We start from the raw sequence: 26,491 nt of genomic DNA on the forward strand, positions 1-26,491 counted from the left end.
GTCAAGAAAAGAAATCACAGGCTATTTTTCCTGATCTGTGAGCCTACAGTCTGAATGCAAAGGTCTTTTTATTTCATGTACTGTGAAATAAGAGCAAGTCTTTCTATTATATCGACTTCTGTCGATATCTTCACTGACTGAAGTCCAAAACATACAGAGTAAATAGCATAGTCAGTTTTTTAACTAATCGCTTGAGCAGGTTATTTTAATGAATCACTCAAAATGATTCACAAGTTATCTGGCTATATCAGCCTGTTGAATCCTTCACTGAATTAATTCACTGAATCAGCCAGAGCAGTAAATTAATCAACATCGTATTCACCACAAATCACAGTTTTGTGTATTCAAGTTTCTGAAGCTTAAATCAATACCATTTGAAGGTACAAAAAATGATTTGCAGAGCTCAACACTAATACATTTTTCTACTGGCTTAGTCAGGCAAGTGGTTACATTTTTCACTTGCTCTGCCAAAACTTTTCACTGGCCCTGTCACAATAAAAAAGTGAAAAAATAAATACTAAGGGCCCTATTTTAACGATCTAAACGCAAAGTGTGAAGCGCATGATGCAGGTGCACTCAGGGCGTGTCCAAATCCACTTTTGCTATTTTAACGACGGAAAAACGGTCCATGCGCCGGGGCGCATTTTTGAAATGGGTTGTCCCTATTCTCTTAATGAGTAATGGGCGTAACGTTCAATAAACCAATCAGAGTGTCATCTCCCATTCCCTTTAAGAGCGAGATGCACTCGCGCCATGGCGGATTGCTATTTACATGGCGGAATTTGTTGGCGGAAAAGCTGAACGCTTTTCAAGCGAAGAAACTGATCTGCTCGTGCGCGAAGTTAAAGCGGGCGAGCAGATCATCTACGGGACAAGCAGGATATAACATTATATATATATATATATTATATAACATATAACATTATAAAATACACTGACTTATTAAACACCGATTCAACTGAGGAGTTCAACGAGTGATGTTTTGCTGAAATTACCTGTTAAGTGGCCAGTCAATCTTTCAGTCGTCTGCGTTGGATGCAGGCTTTCAAATAGCTCCGCGCGATCAGTCAGTTAATATGTGTGTATTGGCAAGATTGTTCAATTAATTAGCCTGTTTCGTTCATCATTATAAGTAGTAATAGGCTGAATTGAAAATAGGTATCCTAATTCTAATACACGCAATGAATATTCATCATTACATTTTTATATTTATGTAGCCTACACAATAATATTCTTTTACACTGTAATCCTTTTGTTTTTAATATTTGACATGTTTGTGTGATGCGTATCCCTGTTTGTAATAAGCAAAGTCAACACGCACTGTGGACGCGCCCAGAGGCGCAGTTTCTACCAACGCGCTCTAATAAAAACAATATTGCGCCATTGACTTTAGACTTTAGACCAGGTTTGAGTTGGTCTATGGCGCAGTCTATTTTCAGCTCCTTAAAATAGCAATGCGCCGGCAATGCGCCTGAACACACCTCTTTTTTAGACCAGCACGCCCATGGGCGCACTAACTGGCGCAAATGCATTTACTAATTTAAGGACGTGGCGCTGAACGGGAAAACGCGAACGGCGCCGGACGCAAACTAGCAAACACACTTGCGCTGCGCCTTGCGTCGCATTGCGCCAGGTGTATTTTAGGGCCCTAAAAGTTATTTTTTCTTTGTTTTTGACCCATGTAACTTAGTATTTAATTAATAAGGTTGTTTTAGACACCAAAACTGCAGAGTGAACAAATAAACTAATTATAAGCAATAGCACAAATAATAATAAAAAAAGGTAAATGAAAAAAAAAAAGTTATTTTCATGTAAGTCTACTGTAGTATTAAAGGTGCCCTAGATTCAAAAATGTAATCTACCTCGGCATAGTTAAATAACAAGAGTTCAGTACATGGAAATGACATACATATGTTATGTAACAGTCTGGTTGTACGCCCCAATATTTGCATAATGCCAGCCCATGTTCCCAGCATTATGAAAGGGATTACACTTCTGGATGTGCACAGCTGAATCATCAGACTAGGTAAGCAAGCAAGAACAATAGCGAAAAATGGCAGAAGGAGCAATAATAACTGACATGATCCATGATAACATGATATTTTTAGTGATATTTGTAAATTGTCTTTCTAAATGTTTCATTAGCATGTTGCTAATGTACTGTTAAATGTGGTTAAAGTTACCATCGTTTCTTACTGTATTCACGGAGACAAGACTGTCGTTATTTTCATTTTTAAACACTTGCAGTCTGTATAATTCATAAACACAACTTCATTCTTTATAAATCTCTACTACAGTGTAGCATTAGCCGTTAGCCACGGAGCACTATCAAACTTATTCAGAATCAAATGTAAACATCCAAATAAACACTGTACTTAAACGATTAGACATGTTGCATGACGAACACTTTGTAAAGATCCATTTTGAGGGTTATATTAGCTGTTTGAACTTTTTTTATGTTGTTTAAGGCAAGCGCGAGCTCTTGGGGCGTGGAACACCAGATTTAAAGGGCCACACACCCAAAATAGGCAGTTAAAAAAATTAATTAAAAAAAATCTATGGGGTATTTTGAGCTGAAACTTCACAGACACATTCAGGGGACACCTTAGACTTATATTACATCTTTTAAAAAAAAAGTTCTAGAGCACCTTTAATGTAAGAAACACTACAGAAATTGAATAATAATATTTTTTAATCCAAAGTAAAATAACACTGGATCTTCACAGCATAAATTAAATATGAAGCTAAAACAGTTATTCATCCAAGATCAATCATTGGGCCTTTGACAATTCTGTCTAGTGGTCAACCGATATATAATCGCCAAGCCCAATACAGAGGGTATGCATTGATGTCACTTTCCTGCCGGAACACGCTCCATCAGCTGGACTGAGTGGCAAAAGAACTTGCTGCATGACTGGATTTAATAGGGGAAACTGGGAAAACGTGAGTAAAACAAACAATTACACTAAAGCTTGGGCACGAAAGTGTTCCTTATAACATGTCAAAGAAACCTAATCCATGGATATTGACATGCAGCAAAGAGTTGTGTTTCCTGACATTTATGTGCCTGGTTTCAACGCTGGGGAAATACATAAAGCAAATCTGCCCGTGAATGCTTTATATAACTACAATAGGTAGGTCTAAATCCGAGTGATCACTTATATCAATGTTATATATATTGTCATATCGTCCAGCCCTGAAACTTGTATAGTTTGTGTCAGTGTTTATTTAAAAGCACCCAATTATGCAGAACATAAGATGGTAAATATTTAATTCCAACATTTCCAACATTTTGACACAAAATGAAAACTGCAAATCCACGTTTCTTTGCCAGAGTCCAGTTGTTTCTGTGAATTGCAGTGATCCATTTGCTTCTTTTTTCTGTAGCTTTCAGCAGTCTGTAAAAATATACCTCAGATTTTGCATCAAAGCTGTTTGTACAGTCAATCACAAAACTCTTTCCCCGTTTTGGATGCGTTTTGTCGGTTTTTCACGGATTTCACTCTGAAAACCAATGCTGCCACTCAGTCTTTGCCACTCAGTGGGCATAACCGCAGTCATAACAGCCAGCGGTGACATCATGTGCATACCCTCTATATCAGCCGATATATGCAATTTTTGAAATATCGACACTGGCCGATAAGTTTTTCTGTTTGGCTGATGAGTCAGAAGAGGGACTTTTATTTTGACATTGTGGAGAATGTCAGCGCCTGAGCACACCGTGCTTCAATTCTCCATCTACTTTAGTTTACTGTCTCTGTTTAACAGTCTCTGTCTAATCCGTTATTAGATAGAACTGTTAAACAAAGAAAGTAAATGTATAAGAAAAAGCATTATAGCATTTGCTTTTATATTATTAGTAATAGAAAGGCAAACACTTCTCACCTACCATCAGCATTTAGCAAATACAAATTCCTATCATTTAAAGTCGTTGAATATCTAATAAACATTTAATTTCACAAACCTTGAAGACTTAGTCGAATCCAGCTTTGAGATCTTCTGAAGTGTGCATTTGTAGCCTGCATGAACGTATGTACTCTGTGTGTGACGGTCAGTCCATGCAAATTAAATGCGGACAGGAGAGTCCAGATGTCACTAGACATGCATGAGCGACAAATTTTAAACCTTTGATTTCAAACTATGCTGTGTTATATCAAAGACTTTATATACAGAAAGACGGAGCACTCATATTACTACGAAAGGGAGAAAGTACAACACTCAATATGGCAGAATAGGTCCCGCCTTCAAAATAAAAGAGCCAATCTGTAATTGGTAAAGCTATTTGCGTCACTGCTGCTGCTGTTAGAAGCTCCAGATGCAACAGACCTTATGACCCAGAGAAACAAGCGCAAAGCCATCTTTAGAATTTTGTATTTGAACTTCTGTTTTTGCCGTAGTTCTGTTTATTTCTATGGCATCGCTGTTGGCAAGCAATTAGCTGGTGAAGTACTTATTGTACTTATAAGTACTTATTTTGTACTACTTACTGTAGAGATAACAAAAATTATTATGAGCATTCTAATGTTTGGAGCGGATGTCATAAATGTCAGTAGACCAGGAAGATTTTAAAATGAGCGGTTCATTCATAAATCCATAAGATCTTACCTTCATGCTGTAGAAATACAAACCGGAAGAAAGAACACAATGCTGAAAAGGGGCGGAGCTACATAAGGTCTATAAAAATAGTCAGTGATCTGAATGATCTGAATGCGCTTAGGACTGCACATGCGCATTGGCTGGTCTAATAATAATGTAATAGGATTACAGAATCAAGTTTATTATGTTTATTTTTACATATTTTTAATAAATTAGAAATAAACATTTTGAAATTTCAATTTCAAATTATTTATTTCTAATTTATTAAATATTAAGTAAAATAAATATAAATATACATTTATATATAGGCTTTATATTGACCATCGGCCACCCTGCTCTCTAATATATCGGCATCGGCCATCAAAAAATCTATATTGGTTGACCGGTCAACTGTCCCATGCCATGCATTTTTTTCATCCTTATTGTCAAACCTTAAAATGCAAACAGCTTATTAGTCAGTAAAACTTTACAATAAGGTTCATAAGTTAACAGTAGTTAACTACATTAGTGAACATGAACTAATAATGAACATGTAATAATGCACTTCTACAGCATTTATTAGCCTAATCTTTGTTAATGTTAAATTAAACATTTACTAATACATTAGTTAATGCACTGTGAAGTAACATGAACAAGCTGTATTTTTATTAACTAAACGTTAGCAAAAACTAACAAATACAGTAACAAATGTATTGCTTGTGGTTAGTTCATGTTAGTTAACACATTAACTAATGTTAACAAATGAACCTTATTGTAAAGTGTTACCTATTATTCTGCTCTGCCTGCACAAGAAAAAAGTGCAAAAAAAAAATTAAAAAAAAATGAGTTTCTTTTTAAAGCATTACTTTTTAATCATCAGCTGTATTAAATTAACGCACTGATTCAACAGCCTTAATCAAAATATGGTACCAAAATAGTATTGTTTTTTATAGACATAGAACCAATATAGAGGGTCTGAATGCTGAAACATTGGGCACTATCATCTCTAAGTTAACAGTCCCACTCATAATCTTTAAATCATGACAATTTTTCATCTTTCATATGCAAATTATTCCTTAGAAATGGACTGCATTCCCTGTGGCTAAAGCCTATAAAACACTTCCACACTTTGATTATAAAGCAGTATCCCAGAAATCATCTAGCTCATAGAGAGAGAGAGAGAGAGAGAGAGAGAGAGAGAGAGCGTGTGTCACCCATAATGCCTAGTGCCCTCACTTCTATTAATTAGTGTGCAGAAATCAAAAGCTTTGCATCTGATGTCTGAGAAAATTCAATTAGGAGGCAAATGCCCTTTTGTGTTATCGAGTTAGGGGCGGCCACACTGCTCAATATAATAACCTCCATATAGAGAAAGGACAAACAGAATACCCGAGGGCTCATTGAAGAGACCACTCTTTCCTGAGAGAGGATGGCCCAAATGGCCTCCTCTCAAGCAAATGTCAACGATGCGCTTTCCATATGAAGCGGTGAACCGTATGCTCGGTTTCCATTATAAACAGAGAATGACCATCATGTCCATAAATGGGTACAAAAACAATATGATTACAATTTCTATCATAACTCCAATAAAAAGGGACCCAAGTACTTTACTTTTAGTTATAAATATTTAATATTTTCTACTTTTTCACAGTACATATATTTGGCACATATGGCAATACAACCTAACCTGTGATTTTTCATTTTCATGTGATTTTGTTTTCCATAAATTCTCACATTTTCTCACAACTTCTCAGCAAAACTTCTCACATTTGCTTGAGTAAATGTGTTCTGGTGTTCTTTCCTCTGCTGTATTGTTGCTCTGGAATAACTGACATTATACCATTTATTGGGGTGGACTGTGCCACCATTAACAACAGTTCAAATACTACACTCAAAAAAATTAAGCCTCTTTTGAGATTTACGCATTTCAATTAATAGTAAAATTCCATCAAATTGAATTGAATAATCCTTATGTAAAAATATGTAAGGATTATTCAATTATTCAATTAAAATATGTAAGGATTATTCAGTTTAATAGAATTTTACTATTAATTGAAAACGTAAATCTTGAAAAAAAGGCTTAATTTTTTGAGTGTATAATAAATCAATGCATTCTTGCTAGTGCTTCACGGTTTTATTATATCACTGGACCAAACAACTACTTGTGCACAAGAACTAAGCCAATGAAACCTTACATTTGGCAGATTTAATGAAAAAAATCTTAATGCAGACTTAATGAAATGAAAGACTGGATACCATAAACATAAACAACAACACATCTTCTAAAGCAACTTCACTGGCTACAGGAAAAAATAAACATACATGAACACTGCAATTCAAGTTTTCGTATGGAATCATTTTTGCAAATTATTCATTGAGTTGATGCCGAATTAAAATCTCATTCACTTATTGAACTAAAAACTAAAAAACATAAAAAATATGCTATAAAATAGTATTTTTGTTTGTGATTAAGACATTAATTTATGTAATTTTGGTGGGTGGACGAAGAACTCCCTGAATTCTTTAGGAAATGTTGAATTAGGTTTAGGACCTTAATATTTACTTTATGGCGCTGAGAATGCAAATTACATTCCAAGCTAAAAGCACAAACAAATTTAGAACAATAAGGCCACTTAAGTGTTTAAAGGGTTTAAAGGGCTACGCTTTAACATTCCGCTTGCCTTTATTCTTTATAGATGGAAGGTATGGAAAACAGAAAAGGGAAGTTGGTTTCTAGAGTCCATTTGAAAAGTGATTCATCTCAGGCGCCATTTACACTAGTGCATTTTCGTTTTAAAATGGCATTTTAAAATGAAAACAATCCTCGTCTACACTGACAATTCCACAGTGTTTCAGAAACGGTCTCTGTCTATACTACACAGCCAAAAACACATGTCACATGATGGTTCATGCACACTGGGCATGCATGTACAAGTGTAAACAGTTGCCTCCTGCATGTAGGCAGCTGCAGTATTTAAAAAATGCAGAGTTTAACTGCACAATGGCTGCTAAAACTAACAACAAAGCCAGCAAAGTCTCCATGTTATTGTTTACACAGTCGCCAAGCATACACAGAGTGAACGTGGGCAGCCACGCCATCATTTTCAAAAGTCCTGTTTTGGTCCGTTTATACTGAAACGCAACCCCGGCGTTTTCAAACTAAAACGGGGTCTGCAGCGTTTTTGAAAGTCTCAGTTTTTGAGGTTCGAAAATGCCGGCGTAGTGTAAACGACAAGCGTTACCGTAGCAAAACTTATGCGTTTTAATACGACAAGGCTCTGGTGTAAACAGGGCCTCAGAGTATGTCTCCACATAACATAACATACACCTTGTTGATTCCAATATTAATACCCAACTGTTTCCCTGAGCCTTACCTTGTCCTTGTCCTCGACCAGGTCTGTTAGCACATCATCAGGGTCCAGAATACCCCCATCGCAGTATTCAACATGGTGGGTTCGTACCAGGAAATCTCCCTCCTATAAAACAAAGCATCAGTGTGAATTATCAGCAAAACAACACGTGTACTGACCTCAGACTTATCAATTACCCAGGTTTCCCACAGTCTAAACTGTAACTATTCTCTAAAAAAGCAATGGCTTGAGCCTGCTCATCAGGGCTAACAATATTCTGTGTGTCTGTGCTCACATCAGAGAAGTGTGTATCAGGACACACTGATGTACAAGCAGCTTGGGTCGTCTTTCATTATAGTGAATAGTCTTCCCACACAACTCCTCTACAGCCAGAGTTCTAGAGGGGGAGTGCCACAAGGCTCTATCATGAGCCCAATGGACTTTTCTGATTAATGCTAACACATCAACATTCACAAAGCATCAAACCCTTGTGAGCTCACAACCACCGCCAACCAGGTCACAGAGACTGGTGTGATGTAACTCAAATCTGAGCTCCAAATGTCAACTTCAGCTTATGCCAAGAAGTGAGGTATAAACAAGACATCTGCACAACAAATGCCTTAATTCCATCTTGTGTCATTACATCTCAATTTTTGGCTGCATTCATACTGCGGGCTCACTTAACACAAAGCAACTTAGAGTTGATTGATTTCAGGCAATGCCATGTAGAAAAGTACAGGAAGTAGTAGTGGGAGGTATGTTATGCTTAAACTGTGTTTGCCTTGGCTTGGAGTATCTGTAAAACTTCATTGATAGAGTGAAACATGACTTTGATATGGGCCTACCCTGTTTATCTTGGCTGTTGCAGGACAGCAGAGCTGTCAGCTCTCAACAGACAAACTGAGATTGTGTGTATGATTCATATATTTACACAATGTTCATTTAAAAGCCCAGTCTCTCAGCACTATAGAAAAACAGTCACCAGATTTGACCTTCTCTCAGTACATACTGACATACATGAGCACAAACATGACGTAGATAAATATACAATATCTTTAACAAAGGAGATCAAGAAAACTATATCTATTGGATAGTACGGAGGCCAAACCTACAGCTCCAATCAAGACGGTTGGCCATGACTGGCATGATATGATAGCTTAAAGACACCAAATGGTGGTTGCATGAATTGTAGGTATTTAACGTGTTAAATTATGATCAGGTGAGCTGATCAGGTGAAAAGTCTACACTTAGCATACTTTTGTTTTAGCTTTCTTCAAATACATAGGCTAAACAATTGAGCTAATGTTGACCGAATTTCTTGGAAACATTATGCTTCAACACTCCTGTCATAATCATTATCTATAATTACATAAAACGTATGCTTCAGTATTGTTGCTGTGAAACAGCAGTCTAATTATCAAGTTCACAATCTCAAGCGGTTTTAACATTTGAATAAGTGTGAAGTGAAATCTTTGCTTTGAAAAATGCAGCACAAAGAAGTGCATTTCACATTACTTAAATCACTCTTTGAAGAGATTTATATTTTATATCACTGCTGTGACGTTATGGGGTTTAAAGGGGTCATGAACTGTGTTGTTTTCTTGTTTTATAATGTTTCCTGGGGTGCACTTATAATGTTAGTATGCTTTTTACATCAAAAATTATCATAATTTAAAAATAAAGTCATTTTTCCTACCCTGATTTTAGCCCTCTTATTTGAACGCTCTGTTTTAAGGGGTGTGTCTGCTGTGAGACTTCAGTATAAATGCCCACTGCTGTGATTGGCTGACATTTCTGCCTATGAAATAGCTACTCTCTTGAAAACCTTTAGCATGTTTACACTATTACAGCTCTCACAGTTAACTAATCATGAAACTGATCCATGACTATAGCATTACATTTAGATCTATGACATTATATTTAGATTGTGGCATGAAAGGTTGCAGTGATGAACATTGTAGCCAATCACAGATGTGTTGTTGAGCGCATTAAAGCAGTGATCTCGTCAATGCAACTCAGTTTCTGCACACTAACGAATGCTTTCATCGTAACTAACAGTGCAAACGCAATGGAACAAAAACATTTGTTGAATATAACGGGAGTTTTGGTGCGAGTCCAGCGTGGGCCGTTTGATTGACAGCTTCAGCGATTGCAAAGGGAGCGTTCTTTGATCGCTTTCTATATTTAATATAATCACTGTTTAAATAACTGATTATTTTCATCCTACTAAGAGAAACAATGTGAAGTTGACCGTTTAGTCACTGGTTTGATTTATTGACATATAGACAAAGAACATCTGACTGTTCATGAATCATTGCATATCAGATCAGGCATTAGAATGAACACAGTTACTTACATGTTGTTGCATTACTGTCGAATTCATATCGTGAAAGTCTGTTTGCAAAGCCTGCGCCGAAATGCGACTGATTTACCGAAGAATCCACAGTGAAATGTACCAAATACAAATAAATAAAGCTCAACTGAGTCATTCACATTGTTGAAAATAAATAACCATATTCCTAGCATTAGGATCCTTTGAAAGTTAATGTTATTTTTAGTCCTGTATTGCTATTCTCTCCTTCATCTCACTAACACACCAGTGGGCGGGGCAAACGTTGCAATGATGAAGTAGGCTTTGATTTCTTCTGCGGAGGCGACGTTTCACCTATCTATGACATAGATAGGCACATTCTGGGATGAGTCGTTCGCTGGGCCTGATGTCAATAAAAGCTTTTACTGGACTAACAAGGAAGTTTTCAGTTCTGAAACTTACAGGATATTCTTATATTATGATGACCTCTTATATATCAAAAGCTCAAGAAGCAAGAAGCTTTTTTTTTTTTATTTGAGTTTTGTCCATCTTTGAATCTGTGTCTGTGAATTCTCAATTCTTGTTAAGAATTAGAGTCATTACTTGCATGAGAGCATATTTAAAAAAAAAAAAAAAAAAAAACTTTACCAGAGAGCCAAAACTGCATGAGATTTATCATAAAGTATTTTCTCTTGTTGCAATGCTTTAAGCATAAACAAAACTGGCAATGCAACGAGACAAAATACAATTATATTTCAGACAGATTTTCTGTGTTAATAATTAATGCAGTTTTGCTGCTCAGAATGTTTAGATATTTTTACTAAAAAAGACAGAGAAATAACAAGAAAGCCATTTTTCAAACATAGTATGACTGTAGCAATAAAAAAAAAAATGGCACAAACACATATATTATCTTCTCCATCTTTACAATGCTGTCCCTGTAGGCATTTAGAGGTTTGCTAAGTGAGTTTTCAAAAGGTCCAGATTTTTCATCACCATACAAATTACTTATGCAGACTGTGACTTGTTCCTTATTCTGCTGTCTCTTCTATGGCATCAGTGTCATGTTAAAGACATGAAGAACCCCCAATGCATCACAAAAAGCTTGTATTTCACTCAATAAACAATAAAACCATGACACTGGATCCCATATGATCTCATTTCACACAGCCCATGAGCAAAATGACATTTGGGCAGTGAACACACCTGTTTAATCATGATTTCACCTAAATGAGCCCTGAGCTTTTGAATGCTAGCAGCGAGGCAGGGTGAATGAGGGTGAGACGAAGGCCATGAGTCTGACAGTTTCTGGCATTCAACAAAGGGCGACAGTGTGCCAGTCTATGGGAATAATGCTGTATTACATGCCACATTAAGGTCTATTCCCAGCTATGAGAACATTGAATGAGGATACGTGTGTAGCGAGAGATAGCGAGGCTGCGCTGTAATGAAACGATGGAAATCTCTGGAACATTTTGCCATTTTTATCCTGATGACGGTGAGCAGTGGGGTTCCTGCTGTATTTCTATGATTGCTTTTGTTGGTGCAGGGTCCATTACCAAGCCTAACATCATTACCAGACTCATAAACAGTAATGATGATCATGATGGTGATGATAATGATGCAATAAGACGTTGTCCATCTCCGAAAACGATCTTCCACCTCCGCACCGCATTCTTGCACTTTCTGGTCAAATATGAAAATACCAATTTTGCTGTGAATTGAATTTAATAAACATACCATTTTCTGACCCACACCTCATTTTCTGTTATGGACTTTAATATAGCCTGAATGAAATGAGATACTTTTTTATAAGGTAGCACAAATGAAATTAATATGTTCCTGGGCACAGAGGCCAATGTGCAGGGCTGAGTATGTGGGTAATCAGTACTTAAATGAGTCTAAGAAATAGAGGAAGACTCCTGACCAGACAGCATGTCTGGACTCTCAAAGCCTACTCCAGCATTGTGTTTGATAAATATCAGCAGCACTAATACAATAATCAGGAAACCAACCCACATTACCATAGATGGACATGCATACAATTTCACTATCTATTACACACACATATACCCTTCCATCCCACGAGACTTGAATACACAGCCTTGTCCACAATATACAAGAAATGGCCAAAAGCATGTGTTCACTAGATATGTGTAAAACAAGCTTACTAGTCATGGGTTGGCTGAATTATTAGTTAAGGAAGCCCAGTGAGATAATTCTGCTTTTTGAAACGATTTTTAAGGCAGCCAGACAGGGCACGAACAAATAAATATAGAGTTAGCCCCCTCTTAAAGGGATAGTTCACCCAAAAATTTAAATTATCCCATGATTTACTTACCCTCAATCCATCCTAGGTGTACATGACTATCTTCTTTCAGACGAATACAATCGGAGATATATTTAAAATATTCTTAGTCCTCCAAAGGTTTATAATAAATGTGTTTATAATGAATTGTGAATGGGGGGCCGCTTTTTGAAGCCAAAAATAATGCATTCATCCATAAAAAAGTAATCAATACTACTCCAGGGGGTTAATACTACTCCAAAGGCCTTTTAAAGCGTTTTTTGTAAGAAAAATATCCATATTTACAACTTTATAAATTCAAGTAACTAGCTTTCGGCGAACGACCGAATGCACAAGTAATCCTCTGACGCGATTTATGACACAGGATGTTGGAGTATTGTAAGCTTAGATGCCTCTTGCAGTTCAAACAAATAGGGCTGTGTAACAAATTTAAGCTCCTCTTCTCTTATATCGAAATCCTCCGACATTTCTCTTTAAAAATGATCGTTTTACACTTATAATCCATTACCCATGATATGTTTTGCTCTATCCTCTGCACCTCCGCGTTCGTCATTACATGTGTCAGGTCAAAGGATACTCTTCCACCACATATCAACTTTGTGCATTCTGTGTACGGTCGTCCACTGGAAGCTAGTTATTTGAATTTATAAAGTTATAAATATGCTTTACTTCAGAAGACCTTTAACAACTCTGTGGAGTCGCATGGATCACTTTTTTATGGATGGATGCATTATTTTTTGCTTCAAAATGCGGCCCCCCCATTCACAACCATTACACAGCAAAATCCCCATACTCTGCTCAGAGTATTTGGTCCCTCTCTGAATAGTGTTAAAATAACACTGAAGCAGAGTTAAATTTAATGAGATAATTAAGCAATTATTGCGCATTAGTGATGAACACCTGCTGTTAACAAGCAGAATCACTGAAGAAATAAGAAAAAACACAAGAACAACAAATGACTTAAGTCACAGCCTTATTAATTGCTTAATTATCTCATTAACTTTAACTCTGCTTCAGTGTTACTTTAACACTATTTAGAGAGGGTCCATATGTACTCTGAGCAGAGTTGATTTAACTCTGGGGATTTTGCTGTGTATAAACCTTGGAGAACTAAAGATTTTTTTTTTAAATATATCTCCGATTGTGTTTGTCCGAATGAAAATAGTCATATACACCTAAGATGGCTTGAGGGTGAGTAAATCATGGGACAATTTTCATTTTTGAGTGGACTATCCCTTTAACTTCATCATTTGCTTGCTTTTCGTCACTTCCATTTTCTCCTCATGCATTGATTTGCTAAGCTGAATGCAATAGCTAAAGATATCTGTCTGAAAGTGTAAAACTCCAGTGATGCTGTTTTCAAGTGGGCTGTTTAAGGATTCAAAAGATTATACAGTGCATGCTAACAGCTAAACAGTGCATGCTACATAACACACCGTCAAAATGCTAATTATCAAAATTAATAAGAATAAGCGTAGATCAAGTAGTCAGCCTCACTAATAGACTAACGTAATTGACACACGGCATTGCGTTCAAGTGTCCACATACTTTTATCCAGTACAGAGTATACCATTTTAAAAAAAGGTAGTATACTAGTGTTCTTACAGTATTTCCCTCATCCGAAATCACATACTGTCTGAGTAGGTACAATATTTGAATTTACTACGCAACCACTAAAAAAAAAGTACATTCTATATAGTATGAATGAAATTCAGACGTACTACATCCGCCATTGATGTTGTTACCACCGCATGACCTACAGCATCAGTTGCGTCGCTTCACTGCAATTCATAAATCCCCTCCCGCGGCCTCATGGAATAGTAAAGTGTTCATTGAATGCGCACTTCAGAATCTCGGCAAAAGTAGTAGGTCATTCGGGGACTTTTCGCCTACTGTTTTCCGAATACTATGCATTCAGACATACTACTATGTTGCCCAACTGTTTTTCATATGCTATATAGTAGGGAAGTATTAGATTCCGGACACAGTGATTGTCACTGATAAAAAGACCCTTGAAAGACATTCTGGAAGTAAAAGAACACAGCAACGTGACAGCATATGCTTATACAAAAAAAAAAAAAAAAAAAAAAATCTGGTTATTGGCACAATAACCCAAACCCTCATAACAACATACGCTAAAATAAAACCAAAACACAGGCTTACTTTACCAGCCTAAGTACAAGTTGTGTTTATTTGGTTTATTCCAAGAAACGTCTTCAAAGAGAGCACTTTGCCTCCAACTGTCACTGAAAACAAAGACTACAGACGGATAAAACCACAATGGCGGATGTGGATCCACAACAGCACATTAGAGTTCTGAGAGCGAGTTGTGCTGCCAAAACCGCCTGAATCGCTGAAGGCTGAACAGAGGTACTTCAGAAGGACATCTTGAGGTCCAGAGGTAGTTTCCATCACAAACCACGCACCTAGCACAGGACGCTTCTCATTGAGAGCAGATGCTAACCGACTCTGTCTCTGAGGCAAGGCATGCTAATTGTTTTCTTGCTGGCACAAGTCCAGGCTTTTCCATGATATCAGCTGCTTTGGCAGCCGACTCAGCACTCGTGCATCTGGCATTCCTGAGCTTAATGAAAAAACAGCAGCACAACTCTGGCCTACGTCTGCCTGGGTAATTAAGTGTCCCTTTTCAATGGCCTGATAACTTCCTGAGTGACTCCCAAGCACTTCCTCCGCTTAAGGTCTCTCTCTCTTTCTCAAACAATTTACTGCCTCTTGACAAAGGCTTGCAGACATGCTGAATACGTAGGACCTACAACTCAAGCACATTTGTCAGCCCGGAACATTCTTGAGAGCGCTGGCTGAAGATCACAGGCATCTTTTCTTCCTGCTGGAAACTGACATGTCCGGGTCAATGGAAAACACCTCGTTGCATATAACAAAACACAAAGCAATACAGAAAGCAGAGGGCCACAGTATGCGCGGGGCAGAAATTAGACAGCAAATCCTCAAAGTGGTAACCACACTCTTTTCAAGTGATAGCTGATGTATGGCAGTGTTTAAAAGGCTGAAGATTAGCGCAACTAAATCTAGGCCATTTCTCGTTCACTTTAATCCTGAAACGCATTAAATGCATAATTACACAGCTGCAGGAAAATGTTTCAGATTAGCATAACAAAAAAAACGCAAGACTGTGAGCTACTGAGACTTCAATGGCGGAGAAGGAAATCTGGTAATTAACAACACTTCTCGCCGCTCTATCACGGGTGAGATAACTCACAGCCAAGTAGTTGTGCTCCAAGCTGTGACAGCTAGCTAAGAGGTTGAACTGTCCACAAATATGAAACGCAGAGAGCAAGGCTACAGCTTAACCTCTATTAACTTACAGGCATTTGGACAAGTTGAGAGCCTCCAGTGCAACAAAGCCTACATGCAATTAGCCCATCCGTAAAACTAGGCCAAAGTGAATGGGAAAAGATTTGGTAGAGCAGTGGTCCGAAACTCGTGGGCGATGACCCAAAATGGTGGAAGGTCACGGACAGTGGAGGAAAACAATCCTCAATGCAAATAATCACCTAATCATGCATAAGACAGCAAAACAATTAGGCTTATCAACTAAGCACAAAATAGTTCCCTTATGCATTGTTCCTGATGTCAAATTCCATATCATTATGTACAAAAACTATTGCAAAGGACAAATAAATGAAATTTTGGTATGTTACATTGCCAACTTGATGTTTAATATGAGATCTGGGAGCAAAAATAAGGAAAGGGATTTGCAAAACTACATTTCAAATCTGAAAAGTCACTGGGTTATCTAAACAATTAGCCAACTAGTTGGTCCTAATGGGGCTCTGTATAATTAGATCTACATTCTTTGGGGGCGTTCTTGTGCTTGCAGTGGATTATTTAAAAGTCCAACAGTAATGGTCTTAAATTTTTCATTAAACACATTCAGTTCCTAATAAAGCAGTGCTTCGCCGGGGGACAAAATGAGAGATGCAGCTTCTTCAAAAGAGCTTACCATACTAGGGTTTAAGTGTGCTCCGATCAGGTTTTTTGGGGCAGATCACTGATTACCGATCACTGGAAGCAGTATTGGCCAATATCGATCACTGAAATAAATAATAGGCCAACTAATCTTAAAAGGTGTCAAAGAACATGTTTTCAAAAGATGTAATATACACACTAACACTAACTTGCTAATGTCCAAGCATTTAAAGCAGATCATCACAGACAGTTAACTCAATCATCAAGCTTTCAGGTGTGATTAGATGAAGCTTTCAATAAACACCAGTAATTAAATAATTAATGATCTTAAAGGCTGAATTATGATTTACAGTAGAGACAGCACAAAGAAAAAAAACAAAGTGTTGCAAAAGTGATGTTTTGTCACTCAAACCAAAAGTTTGCTGAATTCCAATTGACCATTTCTTGCTTGATTTCAAACTCACCCAGCTCTTTTCAGTTTCAAAACACATTTTATGAATTTCTATCCATCAACCACTCTTTTTCCAGCATGTAGGTGTCTTTACAAAACACCCAAAGCAAGCTCAGCATGTCTGTTGCATGTCTATGGTAATTAATGAGTACGCTTTAAGACACAGCAACCCAAATCATCCATGCGTGTTCAGCAAAACTTCCCGGCAAATATTGAAAGTACTGGCACTGAATTCAAGCTTCATATGGCGTGGCAGAGCCATGAAGTTCGTGAAAGGTTCAAAGACCACACTGATTGATGAGGGTGTTAGTATTCCTGCAAACATAATGCTCCGTTTGTTCTGCATTTTGTGCTGAAAGCGCCGAGACGTGATTTGTGAAGCCTCCCTGCATTCATGAATAAATGCAACATTATGATTATTAACTCTATTAATGAAACTTCAAGGGAAACCTGAAGGACATTAGTTACCAGCAACTCTGAATCATACAGTCTCACAGGGAAAAGAACCAAGTAATGAAAACAATCTATCACAAAGATCGATTATACCGCCTTCTCAGTACTGACAAACCATACTGCGGTACAACGCTTCCAATCATAAACACAAGTAAACCTAATATTACTGCACTGCATAGTACTATTCATGAAGCTAATACCATTATATCATTGTGTGAGAGTGTGTAAATCGTGTGTATGCTTGCATGGACCCTCTTCCTTTTATTCTGGCTCTGGTTAGATCAACACCAAAATTTTGTGTTTGTTGCGATACCAACCACTGGTACTTTTTTTAATCAATACTAAATCAGTATCTTTAGGCTAAAATAACGGGTCAATAACAAAAAAAAGAGTGTCCATGACTAGAGAAATGTAATTTGAAAACATGTTGGTTTCACTTTTTTTTTTTACTTTTATACTTGTATAAAAGTTTTTTAAAACCATATGAAGCCAACATGAAAATGAGAAAAGTTTAAATTTAATAATGCTAAAGATGTCATATGGTGTAAACATTAAGTAAAAGTATTTTCTTTACACATTCAAAAATGTTTTTCAATAAATTCTGAAAGTAAGTTAAATATAAGTTAAGAGGTATTTGACAAATGTTATTTTTTATTAATGTTGTTGTATTTAAATATATATTGTATATTTATTAAATACAAAATACAACAAACACAAACATTTTATAAAATGGAAAACAAGTTCTAGGTCCATCTCAGAAAACAAGTCCTTCAGAGTTTGTCCTCATCAAATAATTAATTCATAAATATTATTACATATTAGCTAGTGTTTCACCACATGATATTTTAGGAGACTTTGTTGTTTTGTTGTTTCTGCATGTTGGTTGCATCACATGACTTTGACAGACAAAGGTTTTTCAAATATTAATCAGCATTAAAGCAGTTTAGTTAAAATATTTTTTCTAGTGCTATCAAATCGATTAATTGCATCTAACATAAGTTTAACATTTGTGTTTAAATGATGTGTGTGTCTATATTATTATATTTATATACATTGTAAACCTGAATAAGTTGGCAAAACTCAAAAAATGAGGCTATCGGTTGCCTCAATTTTTAAGTTAGGAATTCAAAGTTTAAGCAAGCAGAACTGGCAGATTTTTATTTTGTACTCATACATTTTAATTCTTAATTCTTAAAGGATTAGTTCACTTTCAAATAAAAATTTCCTGATAATTTACTCACCCCCATGGTGAGTAAGAGATCTTGGATGTCCATGTCCTCCTTTCTTCAGTCGAAAAGAACTTATAGAACGCTATATGTCCTACACCTTCCCTATTCAATTTACGGAATGATCGCGGTGCCAGTTCTGTTTTTGAAGTTGAATAGGGAAGGTGTAGGACATACAGCGTAAGCTTTTTAAAGAATACGGAAAGCGGTCTGGTGGAAGCATTTGCGAGAGGTGATCATTTGCGTTTATAAAGCATATACATTTTTCGTTCATCGTTTTGCTTGTCTGGTATCATTTAAAGCCCTTTGAAGCTGCACTGAAACTGTAATTTTGACCTTCAACCATTTGGGTTCCATTGAAGTCCACTATAAAGGAGAATAATCCTGGAATGTTTTCATCAAAAACCTTAATTTCTTTTCGACTGAAGAAAGAAGGACATGGACATCTTGGATGACATGGGGGTGAGTAAATTATCAGGAAATTTTGATTTGAAAGTGGACTTATCCTTTAAGTTGAAATTATTAAGAGTACACTAATTCATACATTTAACTTTAAATGTTCATGTAACCTCAATGTGAACATTTTGATTAGTGTAAACTTGGCTAGCTATTACAAGCTAATTCAGAAAATGCTAACTTGCTAAGTTAACATGTAAACAATAGCATGGAATAGCACTCATTGAATGAGTGAAGCAATATAAAGCATTTAACATTGTTCTCAAACCAAGCAGCATGCACCACTTGATACCATGATGGTAACTCTCCAAAAACCCACATTAACAGAAACTCTTCTAAATTAGCACAACAAAACATTAATCACTACTAAATCTCCCACTTAAAGATGCCGAAGAACATTACCTCAAAAGATGTAATATAAGTCTTAGGGGTCCCATGAATGTGTCTGTGAAGTTTCAGCTTCAAAGCATGCTGGGAAATAGAAATCCCAGCCCAGTTTCACCTAAACTTCAGTTCGTCTAAATTAAAATAAATAAGTTCAAAAAACGTAAAAACAATGAAACAGTTCAGTTTACTTAAAATATATCAGTTCTGTGAACCTGAAAGAAAAAGAAAGTGCTAAATGTTCATAAAAGTTAATTTGACTGAACTAATTTGTTTAATTTAAGTTTGTCCTACTCAAACCAATTAATTATTTTGAGCGTTAGGTTTTACAGTGTATATTTTATGTTTGTGTGTGTACACTTATGTTAGATGCGACACACAGACATATAATATATATAAATGTAATATATATACACACGCACATATTATGTAAACACAAACATTTAAGTTAGATGCGATTAATTGCGATTAATCAATTTGACAGCATTTGGGTGACAGCATTTTTTCAAATTCAGACATTAAATGTGCCCTCGAATGAAAAATGTAATTTATCTTGGCATAGTCAAATAACAAGAGTTCAGTACATGGAAATGACATACAGTGAGTCTCAAACTCCATTGTTTCCTCCTCCTTATATAAATCTCATTTGTTTAAAAGACCTCCGAAGAACAGGTGAATCTCAACATAACACCGACTGTTACGTAACAGTCGGGGTGTACGCCCCAATATTTGCATATACCAGCTCATGTTCCCAACATTATGAAAGGCATTAGACAAGGGCAGCCATTATTAACGTCTGGATCTGTGCAGAGCTGAATCATCAGACTAGGTAAACAAGCAAGAACAATAGTGAAAAATGGCAGATGGAGCAATAATAACTGACATGATCCATGATATCATGATATTTTTAGTGATATTTGTAAATTGTCTTTCTAAATGTTTCGTTAGCATGTTGCTAATGTACTGTTAAATGTGGTTAAAGTTACCATTGTTTCTTACTGTATTCACGGAGACAAGAGCCGTAGCTATTTTCATTATTAAACACTTGCAGTCTATATAATTCATAAACACAACTTCATTCTTTATAAATCTCTCCAGTCTAGCATTAGCCGTTAGCCACGGAGCACAGCCTCAAATTCATTCAGAATCAATGTAAACAATATAACAGTATACAATACTCACATAATCCGACGCATGCATGAAGAACACTTTGTAAAGATCCATTTGAGGGTTATGTTAGCTGTGTAAACTTTGTTTATGCACTGTTCAAGGCAAGCACGAGCTCCGTGGGTGTGGGGCATGAGAATTAAAGTGCCAGTAGCCCTGAATCGGCTCATTTATAATGATGCCTCAAAATAGGCAGTTAAAAAAATGATGGTATTTTGAGCTGAAACTTCACAGACACATTCAGGGGACACCTTATATTACATCTTTTTAAAAAAAAGTTCTAGGGCACCTTTAAAAACACGATAATCACAGGTGTAATTCACTGTATGGATTACATTTGATGTATATTTTTGAATAAACTAAAAGATCCAGACCAACAAAATTAGCATAATGTCACTGTCCCAAAAGGTGCTTTCACATTTACAGTTTCTCAGCGAAATTTCAAAATCCATTCATTCCAATAGGTCTCCACACGAATGGGAGTTTCATGTGAGGGTGAAAAATCGAGATCGGAAAGCTTTCACAAGCTTGTGAATCAAAATTTAATCGAATCGTGAAAGCCTTAATACCCAGCTTTAATATTTAGTACCGTGCAACACTACTTGTGACCCTGACCGACTACAGACTGATCAAAGAAACTCTCCAGGGGCCTAACAGACATTCACCCTGGCCTAGAAATGAGGCCCCAGAGACAGCAGCCAATCAGGATCCCCCAAACAGCTCCATCCATCCTCACAGATGCCTCATGTGCGTCACCAGCCCACACGTCTATTCCCCTGAGACTAACAGCCAATAACACTGAGCTGATGGGAATAACAAACACACAAATAAAGGCTAGGCACGCACATATACGTGTCTGAGTTAAAGGACGTGCCCACCCGAAATAAAAAAATCATCTGAGCTTAGCTCGACACGCAGCGGCCCCTAAGAGTAAATGCCTGTTAAGATCTCGCACACCGATTGCATACTAAAACCAAGCAATACCTCGATCCAATACCTCGGCAATCTCTAGTCAGAGCCCTGACCTGCCAAATCCATTGCATGATATTACGGTCTGATACGAGACGGGGTGCAATACGAGGCCACCACCACACCGGGACTGATCACGGTACAGAACTCAAAGACCGTCTCCCATCAGTCAAATTGACCACTCTAAAGACAAAGCAATAACGCAGTAAATTGTAAGGCGAGGAAGTCGCGCAGCAATCTACGGGCTCATTTGCGGCCAGAGGCTCCTGGAGCGATGCAGGATGAAAAGCTTGTTGTTTATTAGGAGCCCGTCTAAACTCTAATGTGTCGGGAGAGAGCTGAATCCACGTACGCATCGGCCAATGGGGGATCCTTGAGAGCCGGTTAAAATGGATGCCACTCAAACTGATGTACTATTTAAATAATGAATCTCAAGCAGCGATGAGAGAGATATCTGATGAGGGGGCAGAGGGTCAGCGCTCAGGGGGGAGAACGCCTGCCACATTTTAACTCTGATTTGCATTTATCACATAGAAAAATTGGACAAGGCACATCTGCCCCCGACTTCATAAAATCAGTTTTGCGGATTCCTGTCATCAGAGAAAGGCACTCATGAACCCTTTTAAATTTTACAATAATAAGAGTGAAGGTCGACATTTCAGCTCCCGTCAGACTCGGAGCACGTGATTTTGACTAACAGGTTTGAAATTAATGAATAAGGTCTTTATAGTTCACTCAATCCCATAAGGTAAAGCATACATTTTTGATCATCCTCTAATTAAATGTAAAACCAAATATTAAAAATTACATAATGTAGCATGTGGTAATCCCACTGTGATTTTAGCTGTACTGTTAAATTTCGACTTAATTAGCTGACACTAAATCAAATCTCAGAATTAGTATTAACCTTTATAAAGATGAACAAGATGTGAAACAAAACACACTAGGCCTGAAGGAATAGTTAACCCAAAAATGAATCTTCTATCATCATTTACTCATGTCATTCTTTGCCTTTTCTTTTTATTCAGTCTTGCGAACTGGTTACCAATTTTAATGAACAAGCTGGACATTTTTGAAAGAAATTAATAGTTTTATTCAGCAAGGATGCATTAAATTGATTGAAAGTGACAGTGACAAGACTTGACGCTTACTTTTTTTCCCCCAAGGAGCATGCATGCTTCTAAGGTGAAAATTTTAGGGGACAAAGGCACAAAGACAAAACTTTAAACCTATACAAAACTATAATCAAACTATATTTAAAGGGATAGTTCACCCAAAAATGAAAATTTGATGTTTATCTGCTTACCCCCAGGGCATCCAAGATGTAGATGACTTTTTTTTTTCAGTCAAACGCAAATTATGATTTTTAACTGCAACCGCTGCCGTCTGTCAGTCAAATAATAGCAGTGATTGGGAACTTGAACAATAAGAGTCGAAAAAACTTCCATAGACAAATCAAAATTAAAACCTGCGGCTCGTGACGACACATTGATGTCCTAAGACACGAAACGATCGGTTTGTGCGAGAAACCGAACAGTATTTATATAATTTTTTACCTCTAATACACCACTATGTCCAACTTCGTTCAGCTTCCGGTTAGTGAGGTCGGATAGCGCTCTGACAACGGAATTGATGTCTCGCGCTCATTGAAGTATATGGGCGAGACATCACTTCCGTCACCAGAACGCGTTTTTTGACCTCACTAACAGGAAGCTGAACGAAGTTGGACATAGTGGTGTATTAGAGGTAAAAAATTATATAAATACTGTTCGGTTTCTCGCACAAACCGATCGTTTCGTGTCTTAGGACATTAATGTGTCGTCACAAGCCGCAGGTTTTAATTTTGATTTGTCTAAGCAAGTTTTATTTACTGTTATAGTTGAAGTTCCCATCTACTGCTATTATTTGACTGACAGACGGCAGCGGTTGCAGTTAAAAATCATAATTTGCGTTCGACTGAAGAAAAAAAGTCACCTACATCTTGGATGCACTGGGGGTAAGCAGATAAACATCAAATTTTCATTTTTGGGTGAACTATCCCTTTAATAATTGTGTACTTATTTATAAGGCTACTTTAAACCTTTACTCACTGTCTCTGTCTTTATGAGCGATATCACACGAGTGCGATATGGCTGTATAACAGCACGGCTGTGATTCAGCTGTAGGTAATCACAGCGTGCTGATATACAGCCATATCACAGGTCTTCGAGTGTGATATTGCATTTATACAACAGTTCGACGGCACGAGTGTGTAAATAAATAAGAAATAACAAATTTAAAACACTCTTTTGTGCAGAACTACTTCCTTCCGCCACGGATTCAAATCTCAAGTTGACAGTTTGACCAAACCTTGGTTACTGATTCTAAAACATCACTAAACTAGTAACAAATGTTGAGTCCCTCCATTGAAACTCATTGTATTTTGTACAGTATTAGAGAGAGAGAGAGAGAGAGAGAGAGAGAGAGAGAGAGAGAGAGAGAGAGAGAGAGAGAGAGAGAGAGAGAGAGTGAGATCACCTGTGCGAGCATTACCTGTGTCTGATATAACATTCATTCTTCAGGTCAATGTCCATAATATTATATCCATTATAAAAATAAGTTTGAATGTCCGCTGAGGAAAGAGATCTTAGTATTTGTCCTTTTTAAAGTTGAGGAAATTTTCCATAGCAGTGCTAAAACAGCACCCTTTGTTTATAATTGTCCCTTTCAATTTAAAAGTCTCTTGCGACTGACCACACAGGCCAGCCTTCGCTCCCCACGTGCATCAGTGAGCCTCGGCCGCCCATGACCCTGTCGCCGGTTCACCACCGTTCCTTCCTTGGACCACTGCAGACCGGGAACACCCCACAAGAGCTGCAGTTTTGAAGATGCTCTGACCCAGTCGTCTCTATCACAATTTGGCTCTTGTCAAACTTGCTTAAATCTTTATGCTTGCCCATTTTTCCTGCTTCTAACACATTAACTTTGAGGACAAAATATATGCTGCCTAATATATCCCACCCACTAACAGGTGCCGTGATGAAGAGATAATCAGTGTTATTCACTTCACCTGTACACAGTGGTCATAATGTTATGCCTGATCAGTGTATATATTACATATAATATGATATGATATTACATACATATACTGCGTTCCAAATTATTATGCAATTGACATATCAGTAATATTTCAGTACAATAAACATTCAGATTTTAGTTTTTATAAGAAAATGTTTGTTTGTTTGTTTGTTTATCCATGTCGACAACTGGTATCAATCTCAGGCAAAATAATTTGCCAGATCTATAGAAACCCTACTTAGAGGTTGTTCCACATTATTAAGCAAGTTATGGTTCTCATGCAATATGGGGAGGAAGAAAGATCTTTCTGAAGATAAAAAGCATGAAATGGTGCAATGTTGTGCAAAAGGCATGAAAACAACTAATATTGTGTGAAACTGAACGGAGATTATTGAATTATCATAAGATTTGTGAGTGATTTAGAGCACAGCAGAACTCGGTCAGATTAATGAAAGTTCCTGTCAAAAAATTAATTGTTAAATTAATTAATTAAAAGGGCAGCTATAAAAAAGCCAGTGTTGAGCAGCAAACAGGTATTTGAAGCTGCTGGTGTCTCTGGAGTCTCGAGAAGCTCTCCATGCAGGCTGGCAGTTGTGCGTAAAAATGCATTTTAGACACCACTAACCAAACCTCACAAAGAGAAACATTTACAGTGGGTTTAGAAATACAAACAGTTTTATTGCTGTGGTGTTTTTTTGCAGCATGGGATAGTGCATAGTGCGTTGTACAATAGTTCATTCTACTATGCACTATCCTCCTTTTTATACCATAGCTGAAAATGGCCAGTTATGAACTCCACATATCTTGCAAAAGTCATTTTAATACCCTCCATCTCACTTCCCAATATTCCAGCCCAAATCATCACCCGCCAGCTCCTTGCTGACATCGCAGTCTTATTGGAACGTGGTGGCCATTTACCAACCATCCAGAAATCCATCCGTTTAGACCATCCATTGTAGTACGGCATTATTCAGTGAATAAAACTATTTAAAAATGAGTCTTCATGTATTTCTACACCCACTGTAAATGTTTCTCTTTGTGAGGTTTGGTTTGGAGTGGCTGAAATGCATCTTTACGCACAACTGCCAGCCAGCATGGAGAGCTTCTTGAGACTCCAGAGACACCAGCAGCTTCAAATACCTGTTTGCTGCTCAACACTGGCTTTTTTTATAGCTGCCCTTTTAATACAATTAATTTTTTTGACAGGAACTTTCATTAATAAGCCTTTATCTGACAGAGTTCTGCTGTGCTCTAAATCACTCACAAATCATATGATAATTTGATAATCTCCATTCAGTTTCACACAATATTAGTTGTTTTCATGCCTTTTGCACAACATTGCACCATTTCATGCTTTTCATCTTCAGAAAGATCTTTCTTCCTCCTCATATTGCATGAGAACTGTGACTTGCTTAATAATGTGGAACAACCTCTAAGTAGGGTTTCCATAGACCTGGCAAATTATTTTGTCTGAGATTGATACCAGTTATCTAAAAAGACATGGATAAATAAACGAACAAACATTTTCTTAGAAAAACTAAAATCTGAATGTTTATTGTACAGGAATCTTACTGATTTGTCTCTTGCATAATAATTTGGAACGCATTGTATATATTTATACACACACATATGCGCATATGCGAGTGAAATGCTCGATGAAAAACTTTAATATTGTTAAAAAAGATTTCCATTTCAAATTAATGTTTTTTTTTCACTATTTCCAGAAAAATATTAACCACAACTTGATAAATTGATAATAATAAAAAGAAGAAATGTTACTTGAGCACCAAATCATCATATTAGAATGATTTCTGAAGGATCATGTGACACTGAAGA

The 26,491-nt window shown here is 37.0% G+C and overlaps 1 protein-coding gene across 3 annotated transcripts in view; it reads right to left on the bottom strand.

The window, feature by feature from the left end:
- Positions 1-26,491, bottom strand: part of pard3bb (par-3 family cell polarity regulator beta b) — a 433,139-nt gene that overhangs the window by 404,509 nt on the left and 2,139 nt on the right. For 2 of the 3 annotated variants that reach the window (XM_067410020.1, XM_067410021.1), the window contains exon 3: positions 7,950-8,051. In XM_067410020.1, coding sequence (XP_067266121.1) covers positions 7,950-8,051 — 102 coding nt within the window. Of the gene's footprint in view, positions 1-7,949; positions 8,052-8,220; positions 8,310-26,491 lie in introns of those variants that run through there. The other variant, XM_067410022.1, reaches the window with a different exon arrangement.

The sequence above is a fragment of the Chanodichthys erythropterus genome, chromosome 14 (assembly GCF_024489055.1).
Source record: "Chanodichthys erythropterus isolate Z2021 chromosome 14, ASM2448905v1, whole genome shotgun sequence".
In the NCBI taxonomy this organism is placed as follows: domain Eukaryota; kingdom Metazoa; phylum Chordata; class Actinopteri; order Cypriniformes; family Xenocyprididae; genus Chanodichthys; species Chanodichthys erythropterus.